The following is a 27,241-nucleotide window of genomic DNA, read 5'->3' as shown; positions in this document are numbered from 1 at the left end:
AGGTTTACACAGTATGTCCTCTCCCTCTTCAGAAGATATTGGATTCAGAGGAAATAAGAAAGGAGTGCAAAACCAAATTGCACCTTACAGGTTTAGCAGAGAGCTAAGGGATGGTGAGAAAGGGCTGCTGCCATCACCAAGGAACAGCCAAGCATTATGTTCCATGTCTAACCTACTTTAGATAAACAGGCTTCATTTTGATTGTTTCCTTGGGTGAGATAAGGCTCTTCAATCAATCGTGGGTGGTTCCTGATGCCAGAAAGACCAATTGACATTTACAAAAAGAAGGAAATGTCTTTTGCTATAACAATGCTTTCCATTTGTATCCATAGTTAAATTCATAGTTTTATCTCCACTGTTGGAGGCAATCTGCCTCAGAATGCCAATTGTTGAGAATCACAAGTAGATAGAACAAGTGCTTTTTTTCCTAGAAAAAGAGGTGCCAGAACTCACCATGAACTCTTAGAAAGGCAGTGGTGCCCACCTGAGAGCACTGGTGAGTTCCAGCTAAAAAAAGCCCTGGGTAGAACATTGTTGCCCTTATGTTCTGCTTTTGGGCTTCCCATAGGTCATTGGCCTGATGCAGCAGCCCCTTCTTGTGTTCTTATTAACCGTGCTTACAACAGTCCTGTAAGCCTGTATATCCATGATATGCAATAAGCAAAATAATTATTTACTTGGCAGGGGGAGGATTTGAACAACGAACCTCACATTTCATATTTTCACCCTCTAGGCTAAATCACTTCTTCGCACAGTGGTTTTCCACAACCAGTTAAGATCCATGTGACCAACATGAGGCCATGCTCCCAGTCTTAAGCTCGGAGTTAGATGAGGAAGAACAGGCCTAATGCAGGGTTGTTACACAAGCACCTGGGGATTAGGCCAGGCTCCTGTTGATGCTTCACAGATCAATTAACCTACAGGTGGTGGTATGGAAGCTGCAGGGCTTGAGCTGTGATTCTCATGGATGCCCTTCTCCAAGCCTGAGTCACCAGAGGAGGAAAGTGCTGCCTGCACCTCCACACCTGCTGAATGGTGTAGAGAATGTGTCAGGTACAAGATCACAAAAATGCAAAGAAGTACTTGACTTCAAGACAAGGGATTGGCCCTTGAAGAAGCCCAGTCTCCCTCATGTCAATGAGGTGGGGACTGGGAAAGGTGGACAGGAGGAAGAGAAACATAAGGCTACCACCAGCTTTTGTTGAAGCAAGTTGCTCGCTCAGAGCTATCCATGGTGCTGCAACTACCCACCTGCCTTGATCCAATGGGTACCTGACACGGATGGGTCAGAACACACCATTTTTTCACTCCTGGGCATTAAATGAAATTGGCCATCTCAAAACAAAATAGCCAGAACAGCCAGAAATGCCAAGAGGCTGTCACAAAAGTAGTCCTCTTCTTTTCTTCCAAACACTGGAGAGCACAAAGTCCCAGAGGAACCTATCACTCAAAAACCCCAGACTACACAAAGAGATATTGTGAGAGAACAGGTGCTTTCACACCACGCTGTACTCTTTTTGCCGATATGAAAATGCATTATTTCAGTTTGAATAGATGCCCACAAAAAGCTGGAAGAGCACCTTCGGGGGGGGGGGTGTTAAAAAAATGCAAACCACTGAACTGAAACTGTTCCTTCTCCAGAATGCATACGATGTTAACTTAAATCAGTGAAGAGCAAATTCTAATCTATGGGGCATATGATTATGGAAAGGGACACTTGTTTATTCTTGAAGTTATGTTGGTGCTTCACTATGACAGAGAATTCCAGCTCCCATCCATTACCTTTTCCCAGCAAAGTATGTACAGGCAGGAGCAGCATGCACCAATATGGTCCTGACAAATCCCCTTTCATGGGCAAAATTTCCCTATGACTTTTAAGCAAATAACAAGTATGGGAGTACAGAATCTCAAATGACTTTGACTGTACCACAATGGATGCTGCATATGGACTAAACCAGCTTGTCCTCTTTCACTCTGTACCGCTCCCCCATTAATTGTCCACGAAGCAAGGGATGCTGCATTTACTTACGAGAGAGTGTGTTTGTGAAATTCTGAGAGGTGAGCGTTTGATTTTAACTGCAAATTTGATTCTGAAAAAAATTACTCTTTTCAACATTCGGCATTCCATCTATAATATTTAGGATTACCAAGCCAGAAACCAAACAGTTCCTGACTCTTTGACAACCTTACAGCTGCAAATGAGGATGCATCAAAGTTTTCCCTCCTCCACATCCATCACCCATCCATCTTCTATAGTGAATGACATTCTTCTTCTTCAAGAAGCAGAAGGGAAAGGAACCAGCACCAAGGCCACCTGGAAACCACTCCCATGCCTTTCAATCCCCTGGCAGAGTCCCCAAGAGAGCCTTGACTTTCCTTACCCACTCCCCTTATTTTCTGTGTCCTTCCTCTGCCTGTTGTGGCAAGCAGGCCATAAAACAGACTTCTGGGAGAGAGCCACTGGAGAAGCTGAAACTGCCTTGTTTCTAGCCATGCTGGGGGGTTTAAAGGAAAGCAAAAGGAGTCCAAGTGGCAAGACAGCAAGCCTATAATGGGAGGAGATGAGTTGGATAATCTGTACCAGCATGTTCCTTTGGTAAAAAGATAAAGGTAAAGAACTCCTGGACAGTTAAGTCCAGTCAAAGGTGGCAATGGGGTTGCAGTGCTCATCCCGCTTTCAGGCCAAGGGAGCCAGAGCTTGTCTGCAGACAGCATGACTAAACCGCTTCTGGCACAACGGGACACCGTGATGAAAACCAGAGTGCATGGAAACGCCATTTACCTTCCCGTTGCAGCAGTGCCTATTTATCTACTTGCACTGGTGTGCTTTCGAACTGCTAGGTTGGCAGGAGCTGGGACAGAGCAACGGGAGCTCACCCCATCACGCGGATTCGAACCGGCAACCTTCTGATCGGCAAGCACAAGAGGCTCAGCGGTTTAGACCACAATGCCAACTGCATCCCTCATGTTCCTTTAGCAGTTGCTGGGTGGTTAAACAGGCAGCCTGGCAATCCAGGCATTCACATGAGCACAAGACAGAGTCCAAGACGGCACCTGCACATTTAATAGTCATATAGAAGAGGGACTTTTAGTAGGCGTACATGTCATGTAAGCTACATCTGTTGAACTCCCCTCATCTTGTTGTTTAGTCATTTAGTCGTGTCCGACTCTTCGTGACCCCATGGACCAGAGCACGCCAGGCACTCCTGTCTTCCACTGCCTCCCACAGTTTGGTCAGACTCATGTTTGTAGCTTTGAGAACACTGTCCAACCATCTCATCCTCTGTCGTCCCCTTCTCCTTGTGCCCTCAATCTTTCCCAACATCAGGGTCTTTTCCAGGGAGTCTTCTCTTCTCATGAGGTGGCCAAAGTATTGGAGCCTCAGCTTCAGGATCTGTCCTTCCAGTGAGCACTCAGGGCTAATTTCCTTAAGAATGGATGCATTTGATCTTCTTGCAGTCCATGGGACTCTCAAGAGTCTCCTCCAGCACCATAATTCAAACCCCTCATCTACACAACTCTAAAAAGCTGCAGGAGCCCTGCTCCCTTTTTCACCTGGCCACCAGAGGGGGGGCGTCTTGCTTTTATTGTAGAAATCCTGAATAAAGGAAAGAATAAGTCCAATTCCTGTACATGTTGACAATAGAAAATCCTTTCCATTAAGACAGCGAAGCTTAGAATAATCTGACAATCCGGAAGAACTCTACACCTGTGCCTAGGCTTTCTTTTTAAATTAGCTCCTCATCAACTCTTATTACTAAACAAGCAAAAAGCAGCTGTAGCTCTCCAGCTGTGATTAGCATTAAACCCTTCAAAATCCAGCCTAGCTCAGACAGCATCTCTCCCGTTGTACTCAATTGATTAACTCCTACTGGTTTGCAACTAAAACTAATCTATTAATTTAACAACCCTGGAAAAGCTTCAAATGGAGCGTGCTTCACGTCAGAGGAATCCAAATAAATCAAGCAACACATAGATCAAAAGGATGGCACTTTGGAGGTGTTTTAAGAGGGATAAATAACTTAAAAGATTTAAATCATGGCGTTTTCGTGGTGCCTTTGGCTCTAAAACAGGGGATTGCTTTATTGATTCAACACACATTCTTCTCCTTTGCAAAATGCTAGCAGACTGGAATAATGTTATTAGTCTTCTGAGAGAGATAAAGCTAGATGGGCGGGGGGAGCCACAAACCAATCAGCCTCCCATATCATCCGTCTATAGGATCTGAGGGGAATTGCTGGGCTATTGACAAATGGCAAAGCTGGATTCCACCAGGCTTCAGGAGAGGCTTTCAAACTACGGTTTCCACAACACAACCCATCACTTTGCAATCGATGGAGGAAACGGTGACAAAAGACAGCTGGCTGTGGTCCTCAGATACGTATCACCTTGTTAAGTCATTGATGGGAAAACATAAAATGCTACCAAATATATAGAGAGAGAGAGTGAGCTGATGTTCAACATGCTTGAAGTGCAAGTTTTCAATTTAGATAACAGCTCTGCACTTGTAGGCATTAGGCCCACTGGCCCACAAGACCAAATTACACATTGCATGGGAGATCTGCAAAGGGTCTGAAAACAGCAGCGGTGGTTGAGGAAGGCGTACTTAACCCTTTCCCCGCAGGTCTCTTTTTGCAAGCAAAAACTGCCAGTCCATGGGATGGGAACACATGGGAACTCAACTGTATTTCCCTGTCAATAGAAAAGTAGCTTTGGGAGGGAATTTTTGGTTTTTTATCAGATTTTTTATTAAGTTTTCCGAAAATTTAACACATACATTTCAACGCATCATAAAACATTTTCTCTTTTTCTTTTTGTCAGCTTCCTACCACCTTTTCCATGGTATTTTTATTTCTCTCCCTCTGCTGCATCCTAGCTTATATCTTAACATCACTACTATAATCTTTAAGTTCTTCTGTTGCTCATAGTTCAAATCCTGCTCACATATTCATCATATAATAATATTTCTTTAAATAGTCCAAAAAAGGCTTTCAATATTCAACAAAACCTTCATCATTAGGTTTTCTTATTTTGGTTGTTAAGTTTGCCAGTTCTGCATACTCCATCACCTTACTTATCCATTCTTCTATGGAGGGAACTTCTGGTTCCTTCCATTTTTTTGCATAAAGAATCCTAGCTGTAATTGCTTGGGCAGGGAATCTTGATCACAAAATAGCCTGCAAAAGACTTAAGAACCCCTTCCTCCAGCACCAGGCTGTTTTCAAATTCACACATGTGTTGCGTTGAGAGAACAAATATATTCCACATCCACACCATCTATTTACAGTGGTACCTCAGGTTACATACGCTTCAGGTTACATACGCTTCAGGTTACCCAGAAATAGTGCTTCAGGTTAAGAACTTTGCTTCAGGATGAGAACAGAAATTGTGCTCCGGCGGCGCGGCAGCAGCAGGAGGCCCCATTAGCTAAAGTGGTACTTCAGGTTAAGAACAGTTTCAGGTTAAGTACGGAGCTCCGGAACGAATTAAGTACTTAACCTGAGGTAGGTACCACTGTATAGCACATAGCTTCCCCTCAAAAATCCTGAGAACCATAGTTCACTCCTCACAGAGCTACAATTACCAGCACCCTGAAGAAACTACAGTTTCCAGGACTCTATTGGAGGAATCCTAGTGCTTGAAATATATGGTGTAGCTGTGACCATCTCCCATGTAGTCGGGCATTAAGGTCCATTTGGGAGACCAACTCCTGTTTGGTTTTTAAAATCAGCAGCTATGATTCACTGACCCACTTGGAAGCTATTAAACATTTGTTCTGAGTGTGGCCTGTCCTGAGAGGAAACTATTAAAGCCCTTTCAAGTCTAGAGCCAAATTTGGCACCTCCATGTCTGTCGCTCTGAAATTCAAGACCTTCCCAAACTGCTCTATAACACCCAGACCCACCTGAATCAATCAACACATGACGATCATGGCCAGATCAACCTGTAACTGTAATGAGGCTTTGATCTTTGTCTGCAATTTAAAATGTGTATATCAAAGCTCTGTTGTTGTATCACAAGGACTGAGTGCTCTAATCAGGAGGATACCTTGTTTTGCCTTATGCACAGAAAAGAAAGAAGCAAAAGTTACAGAAAATATATTATGAATAGTCCAGGTATCAACAGCTACAATGCTGAATGCTTTTTCTGTGAAAATTTTAAAACAGTTGATTGACCAAGTGGTCTTAGATTGGTAAACCTGAGTAGCTAGGGGCTAGGGTCTGAGCTAATCACTTAAGTTAAACAGATTTGGCTGGATAGATAATTGAGGACTCTTTATATTTAGTGGATTGTGGCGCTGTGGTCTAAACCACAGAGCCTAGGGCTTGCCAATCAGAAGGTCGGCAGTTCGAATCCCCGCGACAGGGTGAGCTCCTGTTCCTTGGTCCCTGCTCCTACCAACCTAGCAATTCGAAAGCATGCCAGTGCAAGTAGATAAATAGGTACCACTCCTGCAGGAAGGTAAACGACGTTTCCGTGTGCTGCTCTGGTTCGCCAGAAGCAGCTTAGTCATGCTGGCCTCATGACCCGGAAGCTGTACAGCGGCTCCCTCGGCCAGTAAAGCAAGATGAGCACCGCAACCCCAGAGTCGTCCGCGACTGGACCTAACAGTCAGGGGTCCCTTTACCTGTACCTTTATGCAACATCAGCAGAATAGGGAAGGAAACAATCTTCAGTGACTCCCCCTGTAGTCTACCCAGGTTCCCCTTAAATCTGCTCTGGGAGGTCCAACCTTCTAGAGAAGATCTAGGGAACAACTCATAAAATGTATCGATTAACAACAGAATACAGTGACCTGAATGGGAACAAACAGTTCTGCAGAAGCACTGTGCCTGAAAAAATCAGATACAAAGGTAGCATATTGTTACAAAGCGTGTTCTCCATCACGGAGAGCACGTGTTGTGGTTGGGGATTCCAAGACACCTTGCTGTTTCTGGGCAGATGGTTTGGCCAACTCGTAAGCAGGGGCGGGCTGTTACTGGGGAAATTTAGATGTTGCCATTTAGTGATTGACAGCCCTATTTGTTAAATACAAGGCACGCAGCAACGGACGTCCTCTTTCGCTGCGTGCTTCGGATCACCCGCCCTCCCTTCCCTAATGTTAGGCTGTTTGCTTGACCTTGCTATTGTCTGTCATGGGGTTGTCTGCTTTGGGGCAGGGGCCCGGTAGGAATTTTGCCATTTGGCTGATTAGTGTATGCCACTTGGTTTTCGCCTACCGCGTAGCAAATCGTCACAACTTGTAAGGTTTGCGGTTAGGCATTGGTCTGGAATTGGTTGCTGGAGGGGTATGGATTCGGCTGTGCCTGCCCCTCCAAAATGCTGCTGCTGCTGCTGAAGGGTTTTACCGTTAAAGGAACCCAGGGGCTCCCCCATGCTTTTGTCCGAAACCCCCTGGCAAGGGGCTAGGGCCACGCAAGCCCCTGGGAGCATGCTGGGGAGAGGTGAGGCATGGTTCCCAGTCCCGTCTCTCTCCCCAGGTGACGTACCCTTCCTGACTTCGCGGGGGGTGCGAATGTCAGAGCTGTCCCCGTGCGGGGGCTGTTAGTGCTACCAATGCCTAAGCAACCACTCACATTGCTGTAATTTGAATAAAGTTGTGACCAAAATTATGCCAAAAAAATTAAACAAAAATTAAGTGTCAATTGTGTTTTCCTTTGGGGTGTATTGGGGACCTCGACACGCAAAAGCCCTGCCCCTCTCTCTGCCAAGCAGTGGCAAGAGTTCAAGGGGTCAAAGGGACATACACAGGGTCTGTGTCCCTTTGGAGAATAGAAGACACAGTGGAGACTGTCATGCTTTAAGAAATAGGGTTTATTCGCCTATTTACACCTTCAGTCTGCATGGAGGGAGTCCGGATCTTACAGCACTGCAGAAAACCCTTTTGTCTCCCTCTCCAAGATGGTTCTCAACCCTACTTCCTCCTTCTTCCCAGAAGCACCTTGTTCTCCCCACAGAGCAGTTATCCTGGCAACCTTCCAAATCTCCAATCTCTGGGCACAGCTGGGGCAAGAAGTTCACTTACCTTGTTGACGACCCTCCATGGCTCTCTATTGTAATCTAACAGGTCTGCTCTTCCAAGAGCCAGCCAGGCTGCTTTGCGTAAGGCAGCCCAGGAATTCCTTGTCTGGCACAGCTCTGCAGTTAGTTTTTTTTAAAAAAAACCCATATCCCAATGAAAATCCTAGTATTCCTAGTGTTTAGGGGGACCTCCCCCCAATTCTATATCAATACTATAGTACCAAAGCTCAGACGGTGATCTTGAAGCAGAGGAAAATTAGAGGCAACCAAAAGAAAATGTACGTAATGATGGGGAACTTCTAGTACCCTTCACACTGACTGGGTACAATGTACATTCAGTCACAAAGAGACAGAATTTCTATAAATGAAACAACAATGCCTTGGAACAGTAGCGAAGGTGACTATGGACTACAACCTGAGAGGTCCCCAAATGATTACAAGAGCTGCCATTAAACCACTTGAAAACTGTCACCACAATCAAAGTCAACATATATGAACCTAGAACCAAGAGATAACATTTCACTACAGAAAAGGAAATCTCTCAAAACTGAGGGGATTTGTAAAGAAAAGGAAGAGTCAAGAGGGTGTAATCTTTTCAAGATGCTTGGAAGCTAGGAACAGAAGAAGCTGGCACGCTGAGTCAGAAATATTTTTAGAGCATTGACTGTGGATATTAAGTGATCTTGAGTATACTGCTGCAGAGACCCAGAACCATTAACTAGATAAGAGTGCATGCTTTGATTTAAATCAGTTTATCCAAAGAGTGTTATTTCTTCTTTTTAGAGGCAGAAGTAAGATCCACGGCAAGGCTGAAATGCTTGGTTTATGATACAGCCATGGATAAAATGGAACAACAAAGTAGCATAATGCAAGAGGATTTGTCGTGGCTACTTCATAAAATTCAGTAATACAGCTAAAAATCTGTATCTGCTAGATGCAGGAAATCCAGAGACAGAACATTCCTGTTTAGACAAGGCTACCCAGATGTCTAGAAAGATAAGGTCGTCTTAATTTGTTTTAGTATTATAACTTTTGTATATTTTAAAGTAGGGTTGCAATTTTTTCCCTTAATTTTACTGCTTTATCTTTTGTAAACAGCTTTGAGGGTTTTTTTCTGTTTTTTGTTTACAATTGAGTACTGTATAAACTTTATTAAATAAACAAATATTCAGCAGGTGGCTGTCCGGCCTACCCCGAAGACCTCCAGTGAGGGAGGGCTCACCACCATCACTCTAGGTAACTGGTTCCATTTGCAAATTGCCCTTATAGAATAATTACATGTGGTCTGAAACACAGGGATGAGACTGAGCCTTTTTTAAAAAAACAAAAGGAGAGCCCTGCTGGATCTGACCAAAGATCCATCTCTATTATTATTATTATTATTATTATTATTATTATTATTATTATATACCACCACATACCCACAGGTCTCAGGATAGTTACAACATAAAATCACAATATAAAAACACAAAATACCTAATAAAAACAAAAACAACTCAGTGAACACCACCCCAACACATTTTAAAAGGGCATTGGGTGTCAATCAGCCAAAGGCCTGGTTAAAGAGCAACGTCTTTGCCTGGTGCCTAAAGGTGTATATAAAAAAGTCAAAGTAAAGGATCCCTGGATGGTTAAGTCCAGTCAAAGGTGACTATGGGGCTGCGGCGCTCATTTCACTTGAAGCCGAGGGAGCTGGTGTTTGTCCACAGAAAGCTTTCTGGGTCATGTGGCCAGCATGACTAAACCACTACTGGCACAACAGGACACTGTGACAGAAGCCAGAGTGCACAGAAACGCCGCTTACCTTCCCACTGAAGAAGTACCTATTTATCTACTTGCACTGGCATGCTTTCGAACTGCTAGATTGGCAGGAGCTGGGAAAAGCAATGGGAGCTCACCCCGTCCCGGTGATTCGAACCACTGACCTTCCAATCAGCAAGCCCAAGAGGCTCAGTGGTTTAGACCACAGTGCCACAGGCGCCAGCTGAATTTCCCCGGGGAGAGCATTTCACAAGTGGGGAGCCACTACAGAAAAGGCCTGTTCATATGTTGCCGTCTTCCAGACCTCTTGTGGAGGACATACCCTCCAACATTTCTCCGATGAAAATAGGGACGTCTCATTCCATAATGATTATTTTACTATTTATACCCCACACATCTTATTGGGTTGCCCCAGCACTCTGGACAGCTTCCAACATATATTAAAACATGTTTAATGCTTTAATTCAAAAACTTCGGTCTCTTGTGAAAATAATGCCTGGATTCAGGACACATGACCCAGGATAATCCAGCGCTACAAGAGAGAAAACACAGCAAAGTCACTTAGACCCAAATCCATGAGGGCAAAGCGAAGAACCCTGAGATGGAGACCAACCACCTCAAGCCAGTTAGAGAAGCATTTGTATAACCAAATGATACAGTGCTCCTCTGGGGCAGTAAATACAATTTTCAAAGGAAAAAACTTACAGTTTTATCACCAAGAAGTGCAGCAGCAGTGCACACGGACATGCTGCCAAGGATTTGTTTTCTTTTAAGCTCTGCCAGGGCAGGCACCAAGGGAGACTGTAAAGGACATCAGGCATTGTCTCCTAAGATTTGATGTTGGGGAATAAATTACAGAGAATCAACAGTCCAGTGCCAACGAGGCAAAAGGGGGAGGACGTGATTTGTCGTCCTTCAATAGTAATATATAGACTACCAAATTTCGAAACATAATTCTACATGGACAATGAGAGAATGGAACACTTTAGAAGCCAAGGAGGAAAAACTCCTAGTGTTACAGAGCTTTGCTCAAGTATCCTTTCACCCCATCTCCTCCTTCCTTTCAAGGTCTAGATCAAGAAAAAAAAACTTTGAGGAGGGAAGTTCTAAGAAAGGCATTTGTAATGTGAGGAAATGCAGATCCACCCACCTAAAAGAAATCACCTATACCAGCATTGAAACCTGCAGGAAAACTCAACTACAGTTTTGTTGTTGATAAAAAGGTTTACTCATTTTCTACATCTACAAACCTGAAGCTCCATTTCTTTCCTTCACCACCAGGAAACTGAATCATTTTCATTGTTTAAATAATCATAACTAGTACATTGGATACAATGTTTTTATTTTTCTTAAAAATGCAAGCTGGCAAATTGCACCTAAATGGCTGTCTTTTAAAAGGCCCATTTTAGTCACTGCTTGCTAGCTGATAAGAAAACATTACTGAGACCAATCTTGCTAACACAAGTTGATACTATAATAATGGATTTTGCCATAAGTATATCACTAAAAAGAGGGAAAAATAATGTTGAAATAAGTGCCGACTATAAAAATTAGAAATAATAAATAGAATATTGACACCCAGACCGTATAAGGGTTCCATTTTATTTCTCTGCTTTTCACAATCAATCTTTTTGCTGAGTTTTTTTTGAATGTCATGGAAAAAATTAAAGTCCCAATCTAGCTCTAATTATATGCACCTCAAAACACATCCAGCCAGTTCAACAAGGAGCTAGTAGGCATTGCTATGCATATGTTCATCCAAATGTAAATTTATATGGGCTGCACTTGTGGAAGCCTGTTTTCAAGTGCAGATCTCACTTGCTAAATTGGATATAAGACTGTAACAAATGACACTATTAAAATCATTGCATGGTTGGCTTTCAACAGGCACACTTACTTTTTAAAAAATGGAACTTGAGTGTTAAGATTGTTAATTGGCTGTTCCTAGTATTTTCCTTTTATCTTACCTTCATTTAGCCAAACAGCCATCAGAATTTTGCATAAATGCAAATAAGCTTATATATAGAAGCCTTTTCAGAATAATTTGGTTACGCACAAGCTAACACAGAGTGTATATTTTCAGAAAGATATAGGGATTACTCATAATACAGCATATCCACAGGGTTTAGTTCAAAGAAAATTCGGAAAGGATTCTTGGGCTTGAAAGAGAATATATCTCCTGGCTCTCAAAGAGAGGCGTATAAACACTACAATCTGTTTTTCATTCTTGTGAGATTTGTCAGAATAGCCATCGTATACCGAGTGACTTTCAACAGTTATGCCTAAGGGAACACTTTTCATGATGTGTCTCAGGAGGCGCTCCTGTGGGCTGCAAAATACTTCTGACATCAGTTCTAGGGTGCAAGTCGGTTCACACTGAGTGCTGGTCCAGTCTCTAGGGTACAACCATTATGCAGTGAGGTGTAAGACTGTACCCACGCCGAACACCCATGCAATGGTGGGCAAACTCTCTTTCAGGAGTGATTATCCACCATTACAGATCAGGCAACCTTAACTAATTTCCCAAGAAACCTCAGAGGGCCATGCAACACAGTCTGAAGACCACTGTACTAAATTATAGAATTTGTTATACGGCAAAGCTCTCTGAAAAGCTTTGTGATTTTGGGTTGCTCATACTGAGTATAATAGTGAAGTGTTAACCCTGACTTGGAGGGCCAACATATAACCCCCACATATAACCCCCAACAGCAGAATGTCGGCATAGTCCACTATACTGTACTTTGAATTTCTGACAAGACTTGTTCCTTTTCTGGATCTAGAGTTATTTTTGTAGTGCCAGCAACACCTGGTGGAAATAGTGGGAAATATCCAAAGTAGATTTCTTCCAGTGTGTAGAAAGGAGATTGCTAATAACCAGCTTTTATTGACCTTTATGCTCAATGCCTTGCAGGACATCTTATGGAGAAGAAAAGGCTAAGGAGTAAATCTTACACAAATCCAGAGCGGAATCCCTAAGACAATTGGATGGCACCTTGTATGCCTCCTCCCAGCAACTCCTGCAGCCACGCTGGTGCCAAACATCTTGCTCTGCTTTCCTTTGCACCACAAGGCCGAGAGGGGGGTCTTGTTTTCTGGGGAGCCCAATACCTCCATACATACACACTACCCAGGCTTGTGCCCAGAGAGGTCACTTCAGTGCTGCTAACTCGGCAAAGTTGGAGGCAGCAGTGATGCGTTACCAGTCATTGCAGCCACACCAGCCCCTGTGATTCTCCAGCACTTTGACTTCAGCCCCAGAGGCATACTCCGTTGCCTCTCAAGACAGAGAGAGAAAGAAATGGAAAAATGTTGGAGGGTATGGAGTTACCTGACCCCCAAGCCATCTGACTGAAGGCAGCCCTGTATAGGGAAGTGTTTAAATGTTTAATGTCTGATTATGTTTTTATACATGTTGAAAGCTGCCCAGAGTGTCTGGGGCAACCCCGTCTGATGGGCAGGGTATAAATAATACTGTTGTTGTTGTTGTTGTTGTTGTTGTTGTTGAATAGGACGTCCCTATTTTCACTGGAGAAATGTTGGGGGGTATGTTTTTGTGAGGTTCCGTTATCTTACTGTTACTCATCATTTCAGACCCTCCAATGTCCCTATTTTCCAGGGATGTCCCTGATTTAGAGAAGCCATCCTGATTTCTGATTTGATCCCAGAATGTCTTGCTTTTCCTTAGGACGTCCCTAATTTCACTGGAGAAATATTGGAGAGTATGGTAGGATGTCTCTATTTTCATTGGAGAAATGTTGGAGGGTATGAAATTATCCGATCCCTGAGCTGTCTGAAGGCAATCCTGCATAGGGAAGGTTTTTTTTTTTTAATGTTTAATGTTTTATTATTTTTTTATATATATGTTGGAAGCTGCCCAGAGTGGCTCGGACAACCTAGTAAGATGTGTGGGGTATAAATGGTAAAATAATCATTATGGAATGGGACGTCCCTATGTTCATCAGAGAGATGTTGGCGAGTATGTCGTTTGTAAGCCGCTTTGTGGTTCCTAAGATACACAAGATCAAAACCCCAAGAGCCCCACCGCGCCCCACTGTTGCTTTGACTCAACGCCGGTCAAGGATGTATACTGGCTCCCTGCCTATTCAACCTATTCATCAGCGACATGCGAGCACCCCTAGTCAACTCATCTCCAAGTACACACGCGCCTAGACTAGCGGATTACCGCTGTCCACTCCTTTTATATGCGGACGATGCGGTAATTCTATCTTATACACGTGTTGGACTAACCAGAGCTCTGAAGATCTTTGCCACGTATTGTCAACTCAACCAATTAACCATCAACCATGTTAAATCTAAGATTCTGATTTTCACCAGAAGTCGGAGATTATACGAATGGAAGCTTGGCGGAGCAAAAATAGAGCAAGTCCTAAAATTTCAATACCTAGGAGTTATTTTTCAATACAATTTGGGGTGGAAAGCACAAATTCAACACCTACTTAATAAGGCCAAAACTCTGTCATATGCGCTCCTACGATTTTTCTTTTCGGATGGAGCTTTGCATGTTCCCTCGGCCCTAAAGGTGTTCAAGGCAAAAGTGGTTACCGCGCTTGCCTATGCTGCCCCGCTCTGGGCCGTGATGACAGATCTTGCTCCTCTTGAGACTCTGCAAAACCAATTCCTACGTCGGATCCTAATGCTTCCCCTGTGCGTAAGTAACGCAGCCATGCGACTAGAATTGAAGATCGCATCCCTAGAAACCTGCCTGTGGAAGCAAGTCTTCAGTTATTGGTTATCATTGTGGCATAGATTACCAGACCATTACCTTGTCCAATGCTTATGGCGAGATGAATTCTCCAGCCTTTGGACTAGTAGAATTCATGCCAAACTCCTGAGTTACGGAATCTCTCCCTTAGATTCCCTAAAACTAGATCAAATCACTGCTCAAAGACTGATCCGCCAAAGACTGGATGACATCGATTTACAGCGAAATTATACGCTGGGGGGAGGTGTTTGTTCGCCCCAGAACATTGGTATTACTTTAACTTACTGCGTTCCATCATACCTCTCCTCCCTTTCGACTGTTGCCCATAGGCTGGCCTTCACCAAAGCGAGGTTTAACGTTTTTCCCTCCAATGTTCTGAGACATAGATTCTCAAAGGGCCAAGCCTCCGCCATGTGCGAATGTGATAAGGAGACGCCGGAGTCGCTTCAGCACATTATGTTCACTTGCCCCTTGTTCAACGGGCCACGGGCAAATTTGTTGGGATCAATCATGCAGAAACTAGAGGGTACCCCACCAAAATTCCACCTTGCCCAAATCTTGCAGGATAAGGATACCCATACGACCCTGAAAGTGGCTAGGTTTCTGGTCGCTGTCCTTACCCAAAAGCGTTGCCAAGGAGCACTACAAGCTAATTAAGGCGCAGTATGTCATTCCATCTCATAGTATTTTATTGTTACAGTGGTGTTTTAGCGGCTGTTTTTACCCACGTGCACAAGCTGTTATTTATGTCTTGTTTTTTTCTGTATGGGCCTATGGCCGTAATAAATATTATTATTATTATTATTACTCAACGCCGGCTCTTGCCGGCTTCCTCTTCTGCCTCTGGCCCAGGAGGGCGAGCGAGGCGGCGGCAGGAAGAGAAGCCCGAGCCCGGGGTTGCCCTCTCGCCCTCTGCCTGCCTCCCTCGCTGCCAAACGTGCCAGCAGCTCTCAAAAGCGTCGCGTCCCAAGTGCCTCCGGAGGAGAAAAGCGCGGCATGTCCCTCAAGGGCCGCCGTACGGCAGTGGGAAGAAAGAGGAGGGGCGGAGCTTGTCCCTCCGCGGCTTCCGTAGAAGCGGCCAAACATGGCGGAATATTCTGCTGTCAGAAGAACCAAGCTGGTTCTGAAGGGGACGAAATCGAAAAGGTGAGGCTCTTCCTGCGGGTCGGGTTTCCCCAGGTACTGGGAAGAGGAGGTGGCATCCTGCCTCCTTTCTTCGAGTCCGGGCCTCGGTTGCCGGGTCCGAAAATCACCATCGTCGTGGTGAAATGCCTCTGAGCGTGTGCAGAGCGCATTCTGCCTCTCCGCTGCGCTTAGCGGAGGGTGGGAAAGCGCTCTGCACACGCTCAGAGGCATTTCACCACGACGATGGTGATTTCGGGCGGGCGCAGTTTCGGCGTCAGGAACTAACGATTTCCTCGGGGGAGCTTTGAACCCCGGCGTCTCTTCCTTGCGGAAAAACCGTGTCGTGCTTTTTAAGGACGAAAGGGAAGCCCTGCTGGAAGCGCCCGATCGAGGCTAAGTTGTGATTGTGCGCTTCCCCCCTTCTGTTCTGCCTCTTTCTATATGCAGAAACTCCGCTTCGCGACTCAGGAGTTCGGGGTTTTATGTAAGTAGCCTGTCTCCTGATTAAGGCGAAAGATCGCAGTTGCACATTATTATTATTATTATTATTATTATTATTTATTGAATTTATATATATAAATTTATAATTTATTATTATATACCGCCCTATACCTGGGGGTCTCAGGGCGGTTCACAGAATAAAATCAAGATATAAAACCACAAAATATATAATAAAAACAACCCAGTATTCCCACACATACACACTTCTCCCAGACTCTTTTCTCTGTTGGGCTGAGGAGGTCCTAGCACTGATGCCATCTGCAGCCCTGGAGTAAAACATGTGCCTTGTCTGAATCAAAATAGTCGTTCACGTTCACTTGCAGCCTTTGTGGTAAATTGGGCTTCTCTGGTATGCACATCTTTCCCTACATAAAACATGTTTGTTTCTCTTGGTAGTACCTGTTCGGTGATTGTGTATCATACACAAAGCATGCAATTGATTTTTTCCCCTTTGTGTCATTTTGCAGTAAGAAGAAAAACAAAGATAAAAAACGGAAAAGAGATGAAGATGCTGAGGATAAACTTGATATTGTTGGTAAGCTCATTTTTCCACGAAGGGGCATGAAGGAGAACACTGGTAGTCCTTTGCTTCTCCCTAGTTGTTTTCCTTCTGCCCTGCCCTGAGCTGAGCCATGGCTCGGCTTAGTGCAGTGATTTTCAACCAGTGTGCTGTGGCACCCTGAGGTGCCTTAAATGATGGCCAGAGATGCCGCGGGCCACACTGGTCTCTGTCCTTCTTTCCTTCCCTCCCTCCTCTGATGCCCTCTCATGCCTCTGCCTCCCAATGGCTTGCACAGCTGTTTGTTGCAGCAGCCCTGGCTACAAGCTCCCCAGACAAATGGTGTCTCTGGGGCTGGCCAGGGGGTGCTGGGTGCCAGGAGCTGAGGGAGCTCAGAGACCAGGGATGGCTGTGGCGGCTGCCCAGAAGACTCCCAAGGGAGTGGAGAGGAGAGGAGGCTGAGGGAACATTCCACAAGCGAGGGTGTCTGAAAAAGAGTGAGAGGCTGCCAGCTCTGCAGGCATGGGGTGATGTAACTGGGCTCCTGAGCCCCACAGGGGTGCCGTAGAAATAATGTCAAGGGAGCTGTGTACTCAAAATGGTTGAAAACCTCTGGTTTAGTGTGTTGTCTGAACCCAGTCTTGTGGCTTAACCCTTCCAAACAACCTGTAAAGGATGAGACAAACCTTTGCTACAGCTTATGGTTTGCTTGGAAAGATGTATACCACAAGCCCTAGTTCAGATGACACACTAAGCCAAACCACAGTTTAGCTCAGCATAGCAGTAAAATGACTGGAGGAGGAGCAAAGCAGCTGTGACCTCCTCTTCAGGAGCCCAAACATTTGCACTAAGCCATGGGTTAGCTTAGCTTTACATGTAAGCTGAGCCTTAGTTGGCTATCAGACTGAGAATTTTGCTTTTAAAAAGCAGCATACTTTATTGTGTATTAATTATTTTTGTATGCCCCCCTTCCACCAATAGGTCCATGGTGTCATACATAGTTCTTTTATCCTCACAGCAACATTGTAAGGAAGGTTGGCTGAGAGACAGTGACTGGCCCAAAGTTCATAACAGGTTTCATGGCTGAGTGGGGATTTGAACCTAGGTCTCTCCAATCCTGGTCAAAGTCTCTAGCCACTGCATCATGCTTTCATGCTGACTCTCAGTTGTTCCCTTATAAAAATCGAAAGACATGGACTATTCATTACAAGATATGCTCTAAGCAGCCTCTGATCTTCAGAGGAGCATGAAGGAAGTAGATGGAAGCATCCAGAATGTCATATTTGTACTTATTTGAATTGCCATATCTGTATTGTATTCAACATTCCTAGTGTGATTTTGATGTCCAAACTATGAGGGCTTGCATTATGATCAAATAAGGAGTCCTGCAGCTTTCTTGTATGCCTGGCCAGAAGCATTTGTTCTTAGTAGCTTTCAAGACTGCAGAACTTGTTTCTTCCCAAACCAAAGATTATAAAAAGATCTTTTCAGCTATTTAATGGTTTCTTGTCACTAACAGTTTTTAAGTTTATTAAGTAAACTGTCATTGTGCATTATGCTTGGTTAAGATGGAAAAGTTGCTTTGTTGCTTGGTCTCTTCAAAACATTCCCAGCAAGCAATTGTGAAGAAAACAAATGTGTTCTTGTTTCTTTTTTGTTTCCTCTCTTATTAGAAGGGTGGTGGACTGTTTCAAATTTTGGTGAAATCACAGGAACCGTAGCGATAGAGATGGGTCTTGGAACCTATATCAGTGCTCTTGACAATGGCCTTTTTACCCTTGGAGCACCACATAAAGGTTGGTATGGGCAAAAGTGGAGGGAAATTTTCTCCCTCCCTATCTCATTTTTGGCATGGGTAAGTAAGCCTCACTTATTTTGATGATTCTGTATTGCCCTGTGGCACCAACTGTACTATGACCCAGCTTTCCAAATAAGTCCAAAAGAGTTTCCAGACTGTGCACCTTCCCACACATATCTAAGTTATTTATTTATAGTAATGAATTTTTGGTAAATTATGCTGACCACATTATTTAGCTGTCAGTTTTTGAAAATGGACCAGTGTAGCCTTTATCCTGTACAAATTTGCCTCTTGTGCTCTAGTAGCTGAGTGCAAAATGTTTATCAGAAAACCAACCTATTGCTCTATAAGTGGATTGTTATTTATTTCAGTATGGAAAACAGAGAAGTGTGTGCATTGAGAATGGGAAAACAAAATAACTTGCAGTAGAACCATTAATATTTTTGCCCTTAAATTAGTCACATGCATTCATTTAAATGGGTCTGTTCTGAGTGTGGCTAAAATTGGATACAACACAACATCCCCAGCGCCTTTGGTATCTTCTCTTGCATCAGCAGTTCATAACAGGATTCTCTGGCCTGTGTGTGTCTAATTTCTTTTTAATGCTTCCAGATGAAGGGCCATATCCTCCTGAACAATTTACTGCTGTCAAGCTTTCAGATTCAAGGTAGTTACTCACCTTGGCTTTATATTAACCATTAAGTTAACCAGGCTTTCTTAGGTTACTGGACACAAGAGTGTTTGAAACTGCCTTTCCTTAGATTTACTTTCTAATCCTAGCTTAGAAACAGTGTTTTGCCCCTTTGATAAACTAGATGTGAGACCTAAATAAAGGAATGTGGGAGAGTACATCTTGTGCATGTCCATGGACACATGGATTAAAAATTTCTGACTCAGAGTTGGGTCGTGACACCCCTGCAGTTGCTAAAGCATGCATTTGTGATTTATAGATTATTAGGCAGAATTGTTCTCTGCAGAGGAAAATAAAGTTGTTCCAAGTTTACTCTAATTCTCTAACTTGCCTAAAGTAAGCTTATTTGTGTTGTTTGTTCTTATTTTGGGTAATTTGTTCTGTTTCTGGTAGAGTTGAGGGTGGGGACAATAGACCTATGCGGCTACCTGAAATCTTATTTAATACTCCTGGCTTCTGAGATTTCAGTAAGCGCTTCTCTTATGATTACAAGCTTTCACCATCCAAGGAGGAGTGTCAAACAAAATTAATGGACTATGCTGAAATGGCAAAACTTAATGGAAGAATAAGAAACCAAGAAGAAGAAACTTTTAATAAAGAGTGGGCAAAATACGTGGACTGTCTAAAAACTATTGTAAACAATTGAATTAATTAGCAGGATCAACAAGCAGATAAGCATATTTGTCAAAGAAATATTAGTGATTAAATAATAATTGGACTTAATTCAAAGATCCAGCAAGCAAACTATAACATAAGAAACCACAGAAGGCAGAGAGTCAAATGGTGTATTTTATTGGAAAGTTTGTGTAATTTGCATGATTGTTATAAAACTGAAATTTGGAAAATGAAAGTTATTAAAACAAACAAACTTTCAAAAGATCCTGGAACATAATTTGAAAACCATAGCCCTTGATAATGAACTAATCAATTCCCAATGTCATAACTTGCTTATTTGTTTCTTTTTCTAAGAATTGCATTGAAATCTGGCTATGGTAAATACCTTGGCATTAACTCAGATGGGCTGGTTATTGGACGTTCTGATGCAATAGGTTCGAGGGAGCAGTGGGAGCCAGTGTTTCAAGAGGCAAGTATCAGCAGTCATTCTTAATACATAATGTCTTAATACATAATGCAATGGTTTTAGATTATAGCTGCTTTTATTGATCTCAGATGGCAGTGATGCAACATTAACTAAGAGGCCATATCAAAATTTCAGAAGTGGCTGTTTCATTCTATCATACTGAAATAGTTTTATAGCCTTGAAAATAATGTTAGCTTGGCAAATGCAGCGTTGAAACTGATCCACAAATACCAAGTTTTAATTCTGAATTGCATTCTCAAATGCCAATGTTGTAATTGTCATAAAATGACAAGACGGCTAATTATGAGTTTTTAAATCAACATGCGGAATGAGTTTAAGTTTTAAATTGAAATGAACAGGTTTTGAATGAAGTGGATTGTTTCAGCGCTATTGAAGTAATATCGGATAAAATTGTGAGACGTTCTTGTAGGAACATAATAATAGTCTTCCTAATTTGTCTTGATTTTATTTTTTCCCTTCAGGGGAAAATGGCGCTGTTAGCAGCAAACAGCTGCTTTATCAGCTGTAATGAAGAAGGCGATATTGTAGCCAAAAGTAAAACTGCAGATAACGAGGAAATGATTAAGGTAATTCAAATGGCCTGTATGTGCAGTTCTTATATTTGTCTGTGTGACTGCTTAAAGGAAAAATGCAGAAACGGGCAGAACATTTCAGTGTGGAACTTCTTCAGTGGCTGTCACAGGCAAAATAATTGTTTAACCCAAGCGTATGTTGCCTGGTCAGATGACTTGGAGCATCCATTTTAACTGGAATGCATTTCTGTTCTGAACTTTTTCTCTCTTTTTTTTTACTGGAAGGGAGGAGTCTCACTGATTTTAGCTGAAAGAGCTGGTGAGGAGTCAAACTGGGTTTTGGACTGCATTGCTTCAGAAGGTAGATAGGGCTTCAATTTGCATAGCAGAGTGCTCTACCCTGCCCAGGGGAAACTAGACATGTGCTCTAACCTAGCTGGATACTTGATTTCTTCCTGCTCCCCCAGTAGTCCTTGCAGTATGCACACCCTGTCTCCCCATATTGACCACAGTTGCTAATGTGATATGTCAATATGATATTTCTTCAGTTTGCATATATGTGTAAATGCATTTGCAGAGGCATTACAAGAAGATTTTGTCAGAGAAGCTCCTTTGCATACTGGTGTGTGACTGTTGCATTCAGTGTCCAGTGAAACTGGAAAGCAAATCAGGAAAGAATAATATCAAGAGAGAGGATAGGATATTTTGGGCTTTGAATTTTTTCAGTTAAACCAACTGTAAAATAGCACTGTCTCTCCCCATGCTTCTTTTTAGATCAGGACGTGTGCTGAAAAGGAAGCCAAGCAAAAGGATGACATTCCGGAAGAAGACCAAGGAAATGTTAAGCAATGTGAAATCAATTACGTGTACGTAACAAGGGTTTCTTGGCTAAAAATAAAACAAAAGCAAGTTGTATTGGAATGCAAATAACCCCAAGTTTCCTTGATCGAAAACCTTCGGGTCCCGATCCTTGTGTAAACATGTTAAAAGCTGAAGAAAGTTTATCATCATGAGGATCTGGTGGGTTTTGTTCTAAGGACCAACTTTATTTCACAAGACAAGGAGATGTGCTTTTGTTTTCAGATGCAAGCCTGATACATTGCACCACTTGTCTTTCTGTTTATCCCTAGTATAATCCATAAATGGAACTTTATTACTTTTATGAATTTTTTGGATATTTGTTTTATAACAAATGCAACGCCCTTTCTTCCCCCACCCACAATACCTCTTTAATTCCTTAGTGGGACTTTTAAATGCATGGTATAGGCTTATTGGGATGCGGGTGGCGCTGTGGGTTAAACCACAGAGCCTCGGACTTGCTGATCAGAAGGTCAGCGGTTCGAATCCCCGCAACGGGGTGAGCTCCCGTTGTTCGGTCCCAGCTCCTGCCCACCTAGCAGTTCAAAAACACGTCAGAGTGCAAGTAGATAACTGGGTACCACTCCAGCGGGAAGGTAAACAGCATTTCCGTGTGCTGCTCTGGTTCACCAGAAGCGGCTTAGTCATGCTGGCCACATGACCCGGAAGCTGTACGCTGGCTCCCTCAGCCAATAAAGCGAGATGAGCCCTGCAACCCCAGAGTCGGCCATGACTGGACCTAATGATCAGGGGTCCCTTTACCTTACTATAGGCTTATTAATGTTTGCAAGTGTGATTTGCAACAACCTGCTGAAGGTTATCCTCACCCCTAACAGGAATGTGTCGTCCTCCAAGATAGCACAAACTGGAAGGATCTCAAAGCAGACCAATTCACTGCCCTACCCCACCACACCCAACAGTTTTCCAGCTGGCATTCCACATTATGTGGTTTTTGGAAGCAACTGGGCATGCTCAGTCCCCAAGGCTCTCTCCTTTACTTTGTATACCTCTTAGATCCCTTGGAGTTCACTGATACCCTACATTTTTTTATTTCTCAGTGGGCTTGTTTTGGCTGCAGTCCTATCGACACTCGGCCACTGTATTTCGTACAGGCTGAAGATATTTACCTTCTGCATTTTTCTTTCCAGGAAGAAGTTTCAGAGTTTTCAAGACCGTAAACTAAAAGTAAGCCAAGAAGACAGTAAAGCTCTGAAAAAAGCTAGGAAAGAAGGCACCTTTCACGAGGCACTGTTGGACAGGTACTCTTTCTGTTGCAATGGGATGGCAGTTGTCAGACGTGCTGAGCAGCTGTGCTAGCAAACACAACAAACATGCAAACACAGTATTATAAGAGCTGTTTTGCAAAAATGCCCTGTACGCCAAAAATGAGCTTATCAGGAAGTATGGCTTGCTCTCTCTGTTCCGTGCTACTTTTCTACATGTTGTTGTTGTTTAGTCGTTTAGTCGTGTCCGACTCTTCGTGACCCCATGGACCAGAGCATGCCAGGCACTCCTGTCTTCCACTGCCTCCCGCAGTTTGGTCAGACTCATGCTGGTAGCTTCGACAACACTGTCCAACCATCTCGTCCTCTGTCGTCCCCTTCTCCTTGTGCCCTCAATCTTTCCCAACATCAGGGTCTTTTCCAGGGAGTCTTCTCTTCTCATGAGGGGGCCAAAGTATTGGAGCCTCAGCTTCAGGATCTGTCCTTCCAGTGAGCACTCAGGGCTGATTTCCTTAAGAATGGATAGGTTTGATCTTCTTGCAGTCCATGGGACTCTCAAGAGTCTCCTCCAGCACCATAACTCAAAAGCATCAATTCTTTGGCGATCAGCCCTCTTTATGGTCCAGCTCTCACTTCCATACATCACTACTGGGAAAACCATAGTTTTAACTATACGGACCTTTGTTGTCAAGGTGATGTCTCTGCTTTTTAGGATGCTGTCTAGGTTAGTCATTGCTTTTCTCCCAAGAAGCAGGCGTCTTTTAATTTCGCGGCTGCTGTCACCATCTGCAGTGATCATGGAGCCCAAGAAAGTAAAATCTCTCACTGCCTTCATTTCTTCCCCTTCTATTTGCCAGGAGGTGATGGGACCAGTGGCCATGGTCTTCTTTTTTTTGATGTTGAACTTCAAACCATATTTTGCGCTCTCCTCTTTCTACATGAGGTGTTCCTAATTTCCCATAGGGGAGTGTTCATGTGTGCTGCTGATGCTGCTTCCACTGTGAAGCAATGCAGCAGTTCAACCATTTAACTGGATGCTTGTGTAGACAAGGGCTCAGCTGAATGTAAAGCATTGATAGTGGATGGTGGCCTCCAGTGATGGAAAAGCTCTGGGTTGTTTTGAGCTCTGGCTGCTTCACATGTGCACATCCATCCCTTGACGTTGCAGTTGTCAGATGGTGGGCATGTGGATATGAACTTGTCCTTAGTCTGCTGTATTCTACAAAATGTACTAATGTATACTGGCAGATTTCATGCAGCTATACTTACATACAGCTGCTACTTAAAGCTCTTGCAAGCGGGGGTTTTAAAAACATTTCGATGGGTGCCATTGAGCATTACAACCCACGGTGGCTGATTGCCTTCTTAAAAGTAAACTCTTATCATGAGTGGTGCCTGTGTATGATGAACTTCAATACTGAAACGTACATACTCATCGCTGTTTGTATACTTTGTCCATATCCGGTGCGATCTCGATAATGGCGTTATCGGACTTAAGGTGACTGTTAACAGAGCTGTTTAGCACTGTAGAAAGAATGCGCTTCAGTCTTTGATTAACTTTCATCATGCTTTCCATCAGTTTACATGGCAAAGAGATGGTAAGCTAACTGGACTGTAGCTTCGTATACATTCTGTGCAAAGGTGTGAGTTGGCCACATCCACTTTTGGCATCACGTACTGATGGCATGCAGCCCCTGGAGAATTGGCCAAGGGGAAATATGGCCCTTGAGCCAAAATAAATTTGCCACTCCTGCCCTAAATAGAAATTAATAATGAACCACCTCTGGCTTTTAAAAGTGTGCCAGTACTAATTCTACTTTATTGACAGTTGTATTACTTAGATGTACCAATCATTTTACCTTGCCTTTCCCCTACCCCACTTTGTCTTGCAGGAGATCAAAATTGAAAGCTGACAGATACTGCAAATAGTCAGAACAGAAGCTGGCCTTCCATATATTTTCACTTCCTTTATTCGGTGTGTTAATTCTTTTCTTTTTAATAAAACTTTTGCTGTTGTTGTTAAAGTAGATTTTAATTACACTGACTTTGTCTCTTCTTTTGGAAGTAAAGTGTTCATGTTAAAATGGAGAATAGATCATGTTTTTATATGGTGCCATATTGTCAGCGGGCTAGGGAAAAAGGTGAGAGCTGTTTCCTAGTTCTGCTGGATCTCTCAGCGGCCTTTGACACCATTGACCATAACATCCTTCTGGACTGTCTAGAGGGACTGGGAGCTGGGGGCACTGTCATGCAGTGGTTCCTCTCCTTCCTCCTGGGCCGTGTCCAGAAACTGGTGTTGGGGGATGAGTGTTCAGACCCATGGGCCCTCACTTGTGGGGTGCCTCAGGGTTCTGTCCTCTCCCCCATGTTTTTTAATATCTATATGAAGTCGCTGGGAGAGATCATCAGGGGGTTTGGGCTGGGTGTTCAGCAGTATGCAGATGACACCCAGCTCTACCTCTCTTTTAAAGCAGAACCAGTGAAGGCGGTGAATGTCCTGTGTGAGTGCCTGGAGGCAGTTGGAGGAAGGATGGCAGTTAACAGATTGAGGTTGAATCCTGACAAGACAGAAGTACTGTTTTGGGGGGACAGGGCGGGTGGGTGCGAGGGACTCCCTGGTCCTGAATGGGTAACTGTGCCCCTGAAGGAACAGGTGCGCAGCCTGGGACTCACAGGTGCACAGACCTTTGAACTCACAGCTGTCCATGGAGGCGCAGGTTAATTCTGTGTCCAGGGCAGCTGTCTACCAGCTCCATCTGGTACGCAGGCTGAGACCCTACCTGCCCGCGGACTGTCTCACCAGAGTGGTGCATGCTCTAGTTATCTCCTGCTTGGACTACTGCAGTACGCTCTACATGGGGCTGCCTTTGAAGGTGGCCCGGAAACTGCAATTAATCCAGAATGTGGCAGCTAGACTGGTGACTGGGAGTGGCTGCCGGGACCACATAACACCGGTCCTGAGAGATCTGCATTGGCTCCTGGTCAATTTCCGAGCACAATTCAAAGTTTTGGTGCTGACCTTTAAAGCCCTGAACGGCCTCGGTCCTGCATACCTGAAGGAGCATCTCCATCCCCATCGTTCATTCTGGACAGTGAGATCCAGCACCAAGGGCCTTCTGGCAGTTCCCTCATTGCGAGAAGTGAGGTTACAGGGAACCAGACAGAGGGCCTTCTCGGTAGTGGCACCCGCCCTGTGGAATGCCCTCCCATCAGATGTGAAGGAAATAAACAACTATCCTATTTTTAAAAGACATCTGAAGGCAGCCCTGTTTAGGGAAGTTTTTAATATTTAATGCTATATTGTTTTTAACACTCGATTGGGAGCTGCCCAGAGTGGCTGGGGAAACTCAGCCAGATGGGCGGGATATAAATAAATAAATTATTATTATTATTATTATTATTATTATTACATGCAAATCTTTACTCAGAAGTTGGGAGTGAGGTCACACATTTTGGACCCGTGCAAGTATCCTACAATCAACAAAAAAATACATTGGGTGGAACATGTGAAGTAAACAAGTAAAAGACATATTTTCGCCACAATATGAAATTCTTTCTAACAAATTGTAGTGGCCAAAGCTGAGAGTGGGAGCCTGGCATTCAAACTTCCCCCCCAAAATATGTTCTAAAACCCTTTAAGGAAATATCAGGGAGGGGTGTTTTCAAAAAAGACATTTGTCATGCGTGTGAAGGGAAATTTATGGCAGCGTGGGGGAATGTATGAATACTTGTCTATACCAGGTTCTACGCAGAAATCAATATATCTCGTATTGCCTTATGCCTAATACATCTGTTGGCTCAGTATATTTAAAATAAATACAGTATTTATCTGAAGATCAAGTGGGCACATACTGCATTGTGCCACCAGAGGGCCCCATTCTCTTTAGACTGAGTCAGTCCTGGTCAGTCAACATAGGGGGAAAGGTGGGGAAAGCTGGTATATAATACACTGCTGAAAGTTGCATCATTTTTTTAAAAAACTCCATGTCTTTGAAACTCCCTGAAAATGGAAAACAATCATAGCAGAGATAAGAAACTTCTGCATGTTGGTGGAAGCTTTCTTTTTGTGGAGAGGGTTTTAAAATCAGCATTCAAAAGAGGTTACACACATAACACAAGCACAAAATCTAAAGTTCTCTCTTTAGATAGAAGTCCCCTTCGAGACAGAAACATACCAGTGTCGGGTAACTGGCAACACAAACACAAAGCTCCACCACCCCTCCACAAGTTGTGCAAAAGTCTCTTTATTCTTCCAAACCAGTTTCAAATGAACATTTAAAACCAAGATGTGTTTCTTGAACAGTAGCACATTGTGGCACATGGCAAAGTATTTGTGGCGTCAAGGAAATCCAGTCTTCCGAGTCAGCCACATGGAAAGCCTTATTATTCCATTTCACAGGGAGCAAAGGGGTAAGGATTTGGATTG

At 43.6% G+C, this 27,241-nt stretch overlaps 1 protein-coding gene and 1 long non-coding RNA gene across 3 annotated transcripts in view; one reads left to right on the top strand and one right to left on the bottom strand.

Annotated features, from left to right (window-relative positions):
• The first annotated feature begins 15,518 nt into the window (after positions 1–15,518).
• Positions 15,519–24,850, top strand: FRG1 (FSHD region gene 1). 2 transcript variants are annotated; one of them, XM_081020580.1, is made up of 9 exons: positions 15,519–15,652; positions 16,600–16,667; positions 18,305–18,427; positions 19,042–19,096; positions 20,090–20,204; positions 20,684–20,788; positions 21,509–21,600; positions 22,741–22,851; positions 24,708–24,850. In XM_081020580.1, exons 1-9 carry the CDS (start codon positions 15,591–15,593, stop codon positions 24,742–24,744), a joined length of 768 nt encoding a protein of 255 aa, XP_080876706.1. In that variant the 5' UTR covers positions 15,519–15,590; the 3' UTR covers positions 24,745–24,850. The 2 variants fall into 2 exon arrangements, with proteins under 2 accessions (XP_080876706.1, XP_080876705.1); XM_081020579.1 differs by lacking the exon at positions 24,708–24,850 and having other exon boundaries at positions 22,741–22,924.
• LOC308485175 overlaps positions 24,362–27,241 on the bottom strand; it is a 4,716-nt gene continuing 1,836 nt past the window's right edge. Inside the window, exon 2 of the long non-coding RNA XR_013990449.1 lies at positions 24,362–24,570. This is a non-coding gene — a long non-coding RNA (uncharacterized lncRNA). The remainder of the gene's footprint in view (positions 24,571–27,241) is intronic.

The sequence above is a fragment of the Podarcis pityusensis genome (genome assembly GCF_964106645.2).
Source record: "Podarcis pityusensis genome assembly, chromosome: 9".
In the NCBI taxonomy this organism is placed as follows: domain Eukaryota; kingdom Metazoa; phylum Chordata; class Lepidosauria; order Squamata; family Lacertidae; genus Podarcis; species Podarcis pityusensis.
Note: the sequence above shows the minus strand (reverse complement) of the source record. Positions and strands in the feature narration are given on the sequence as shown.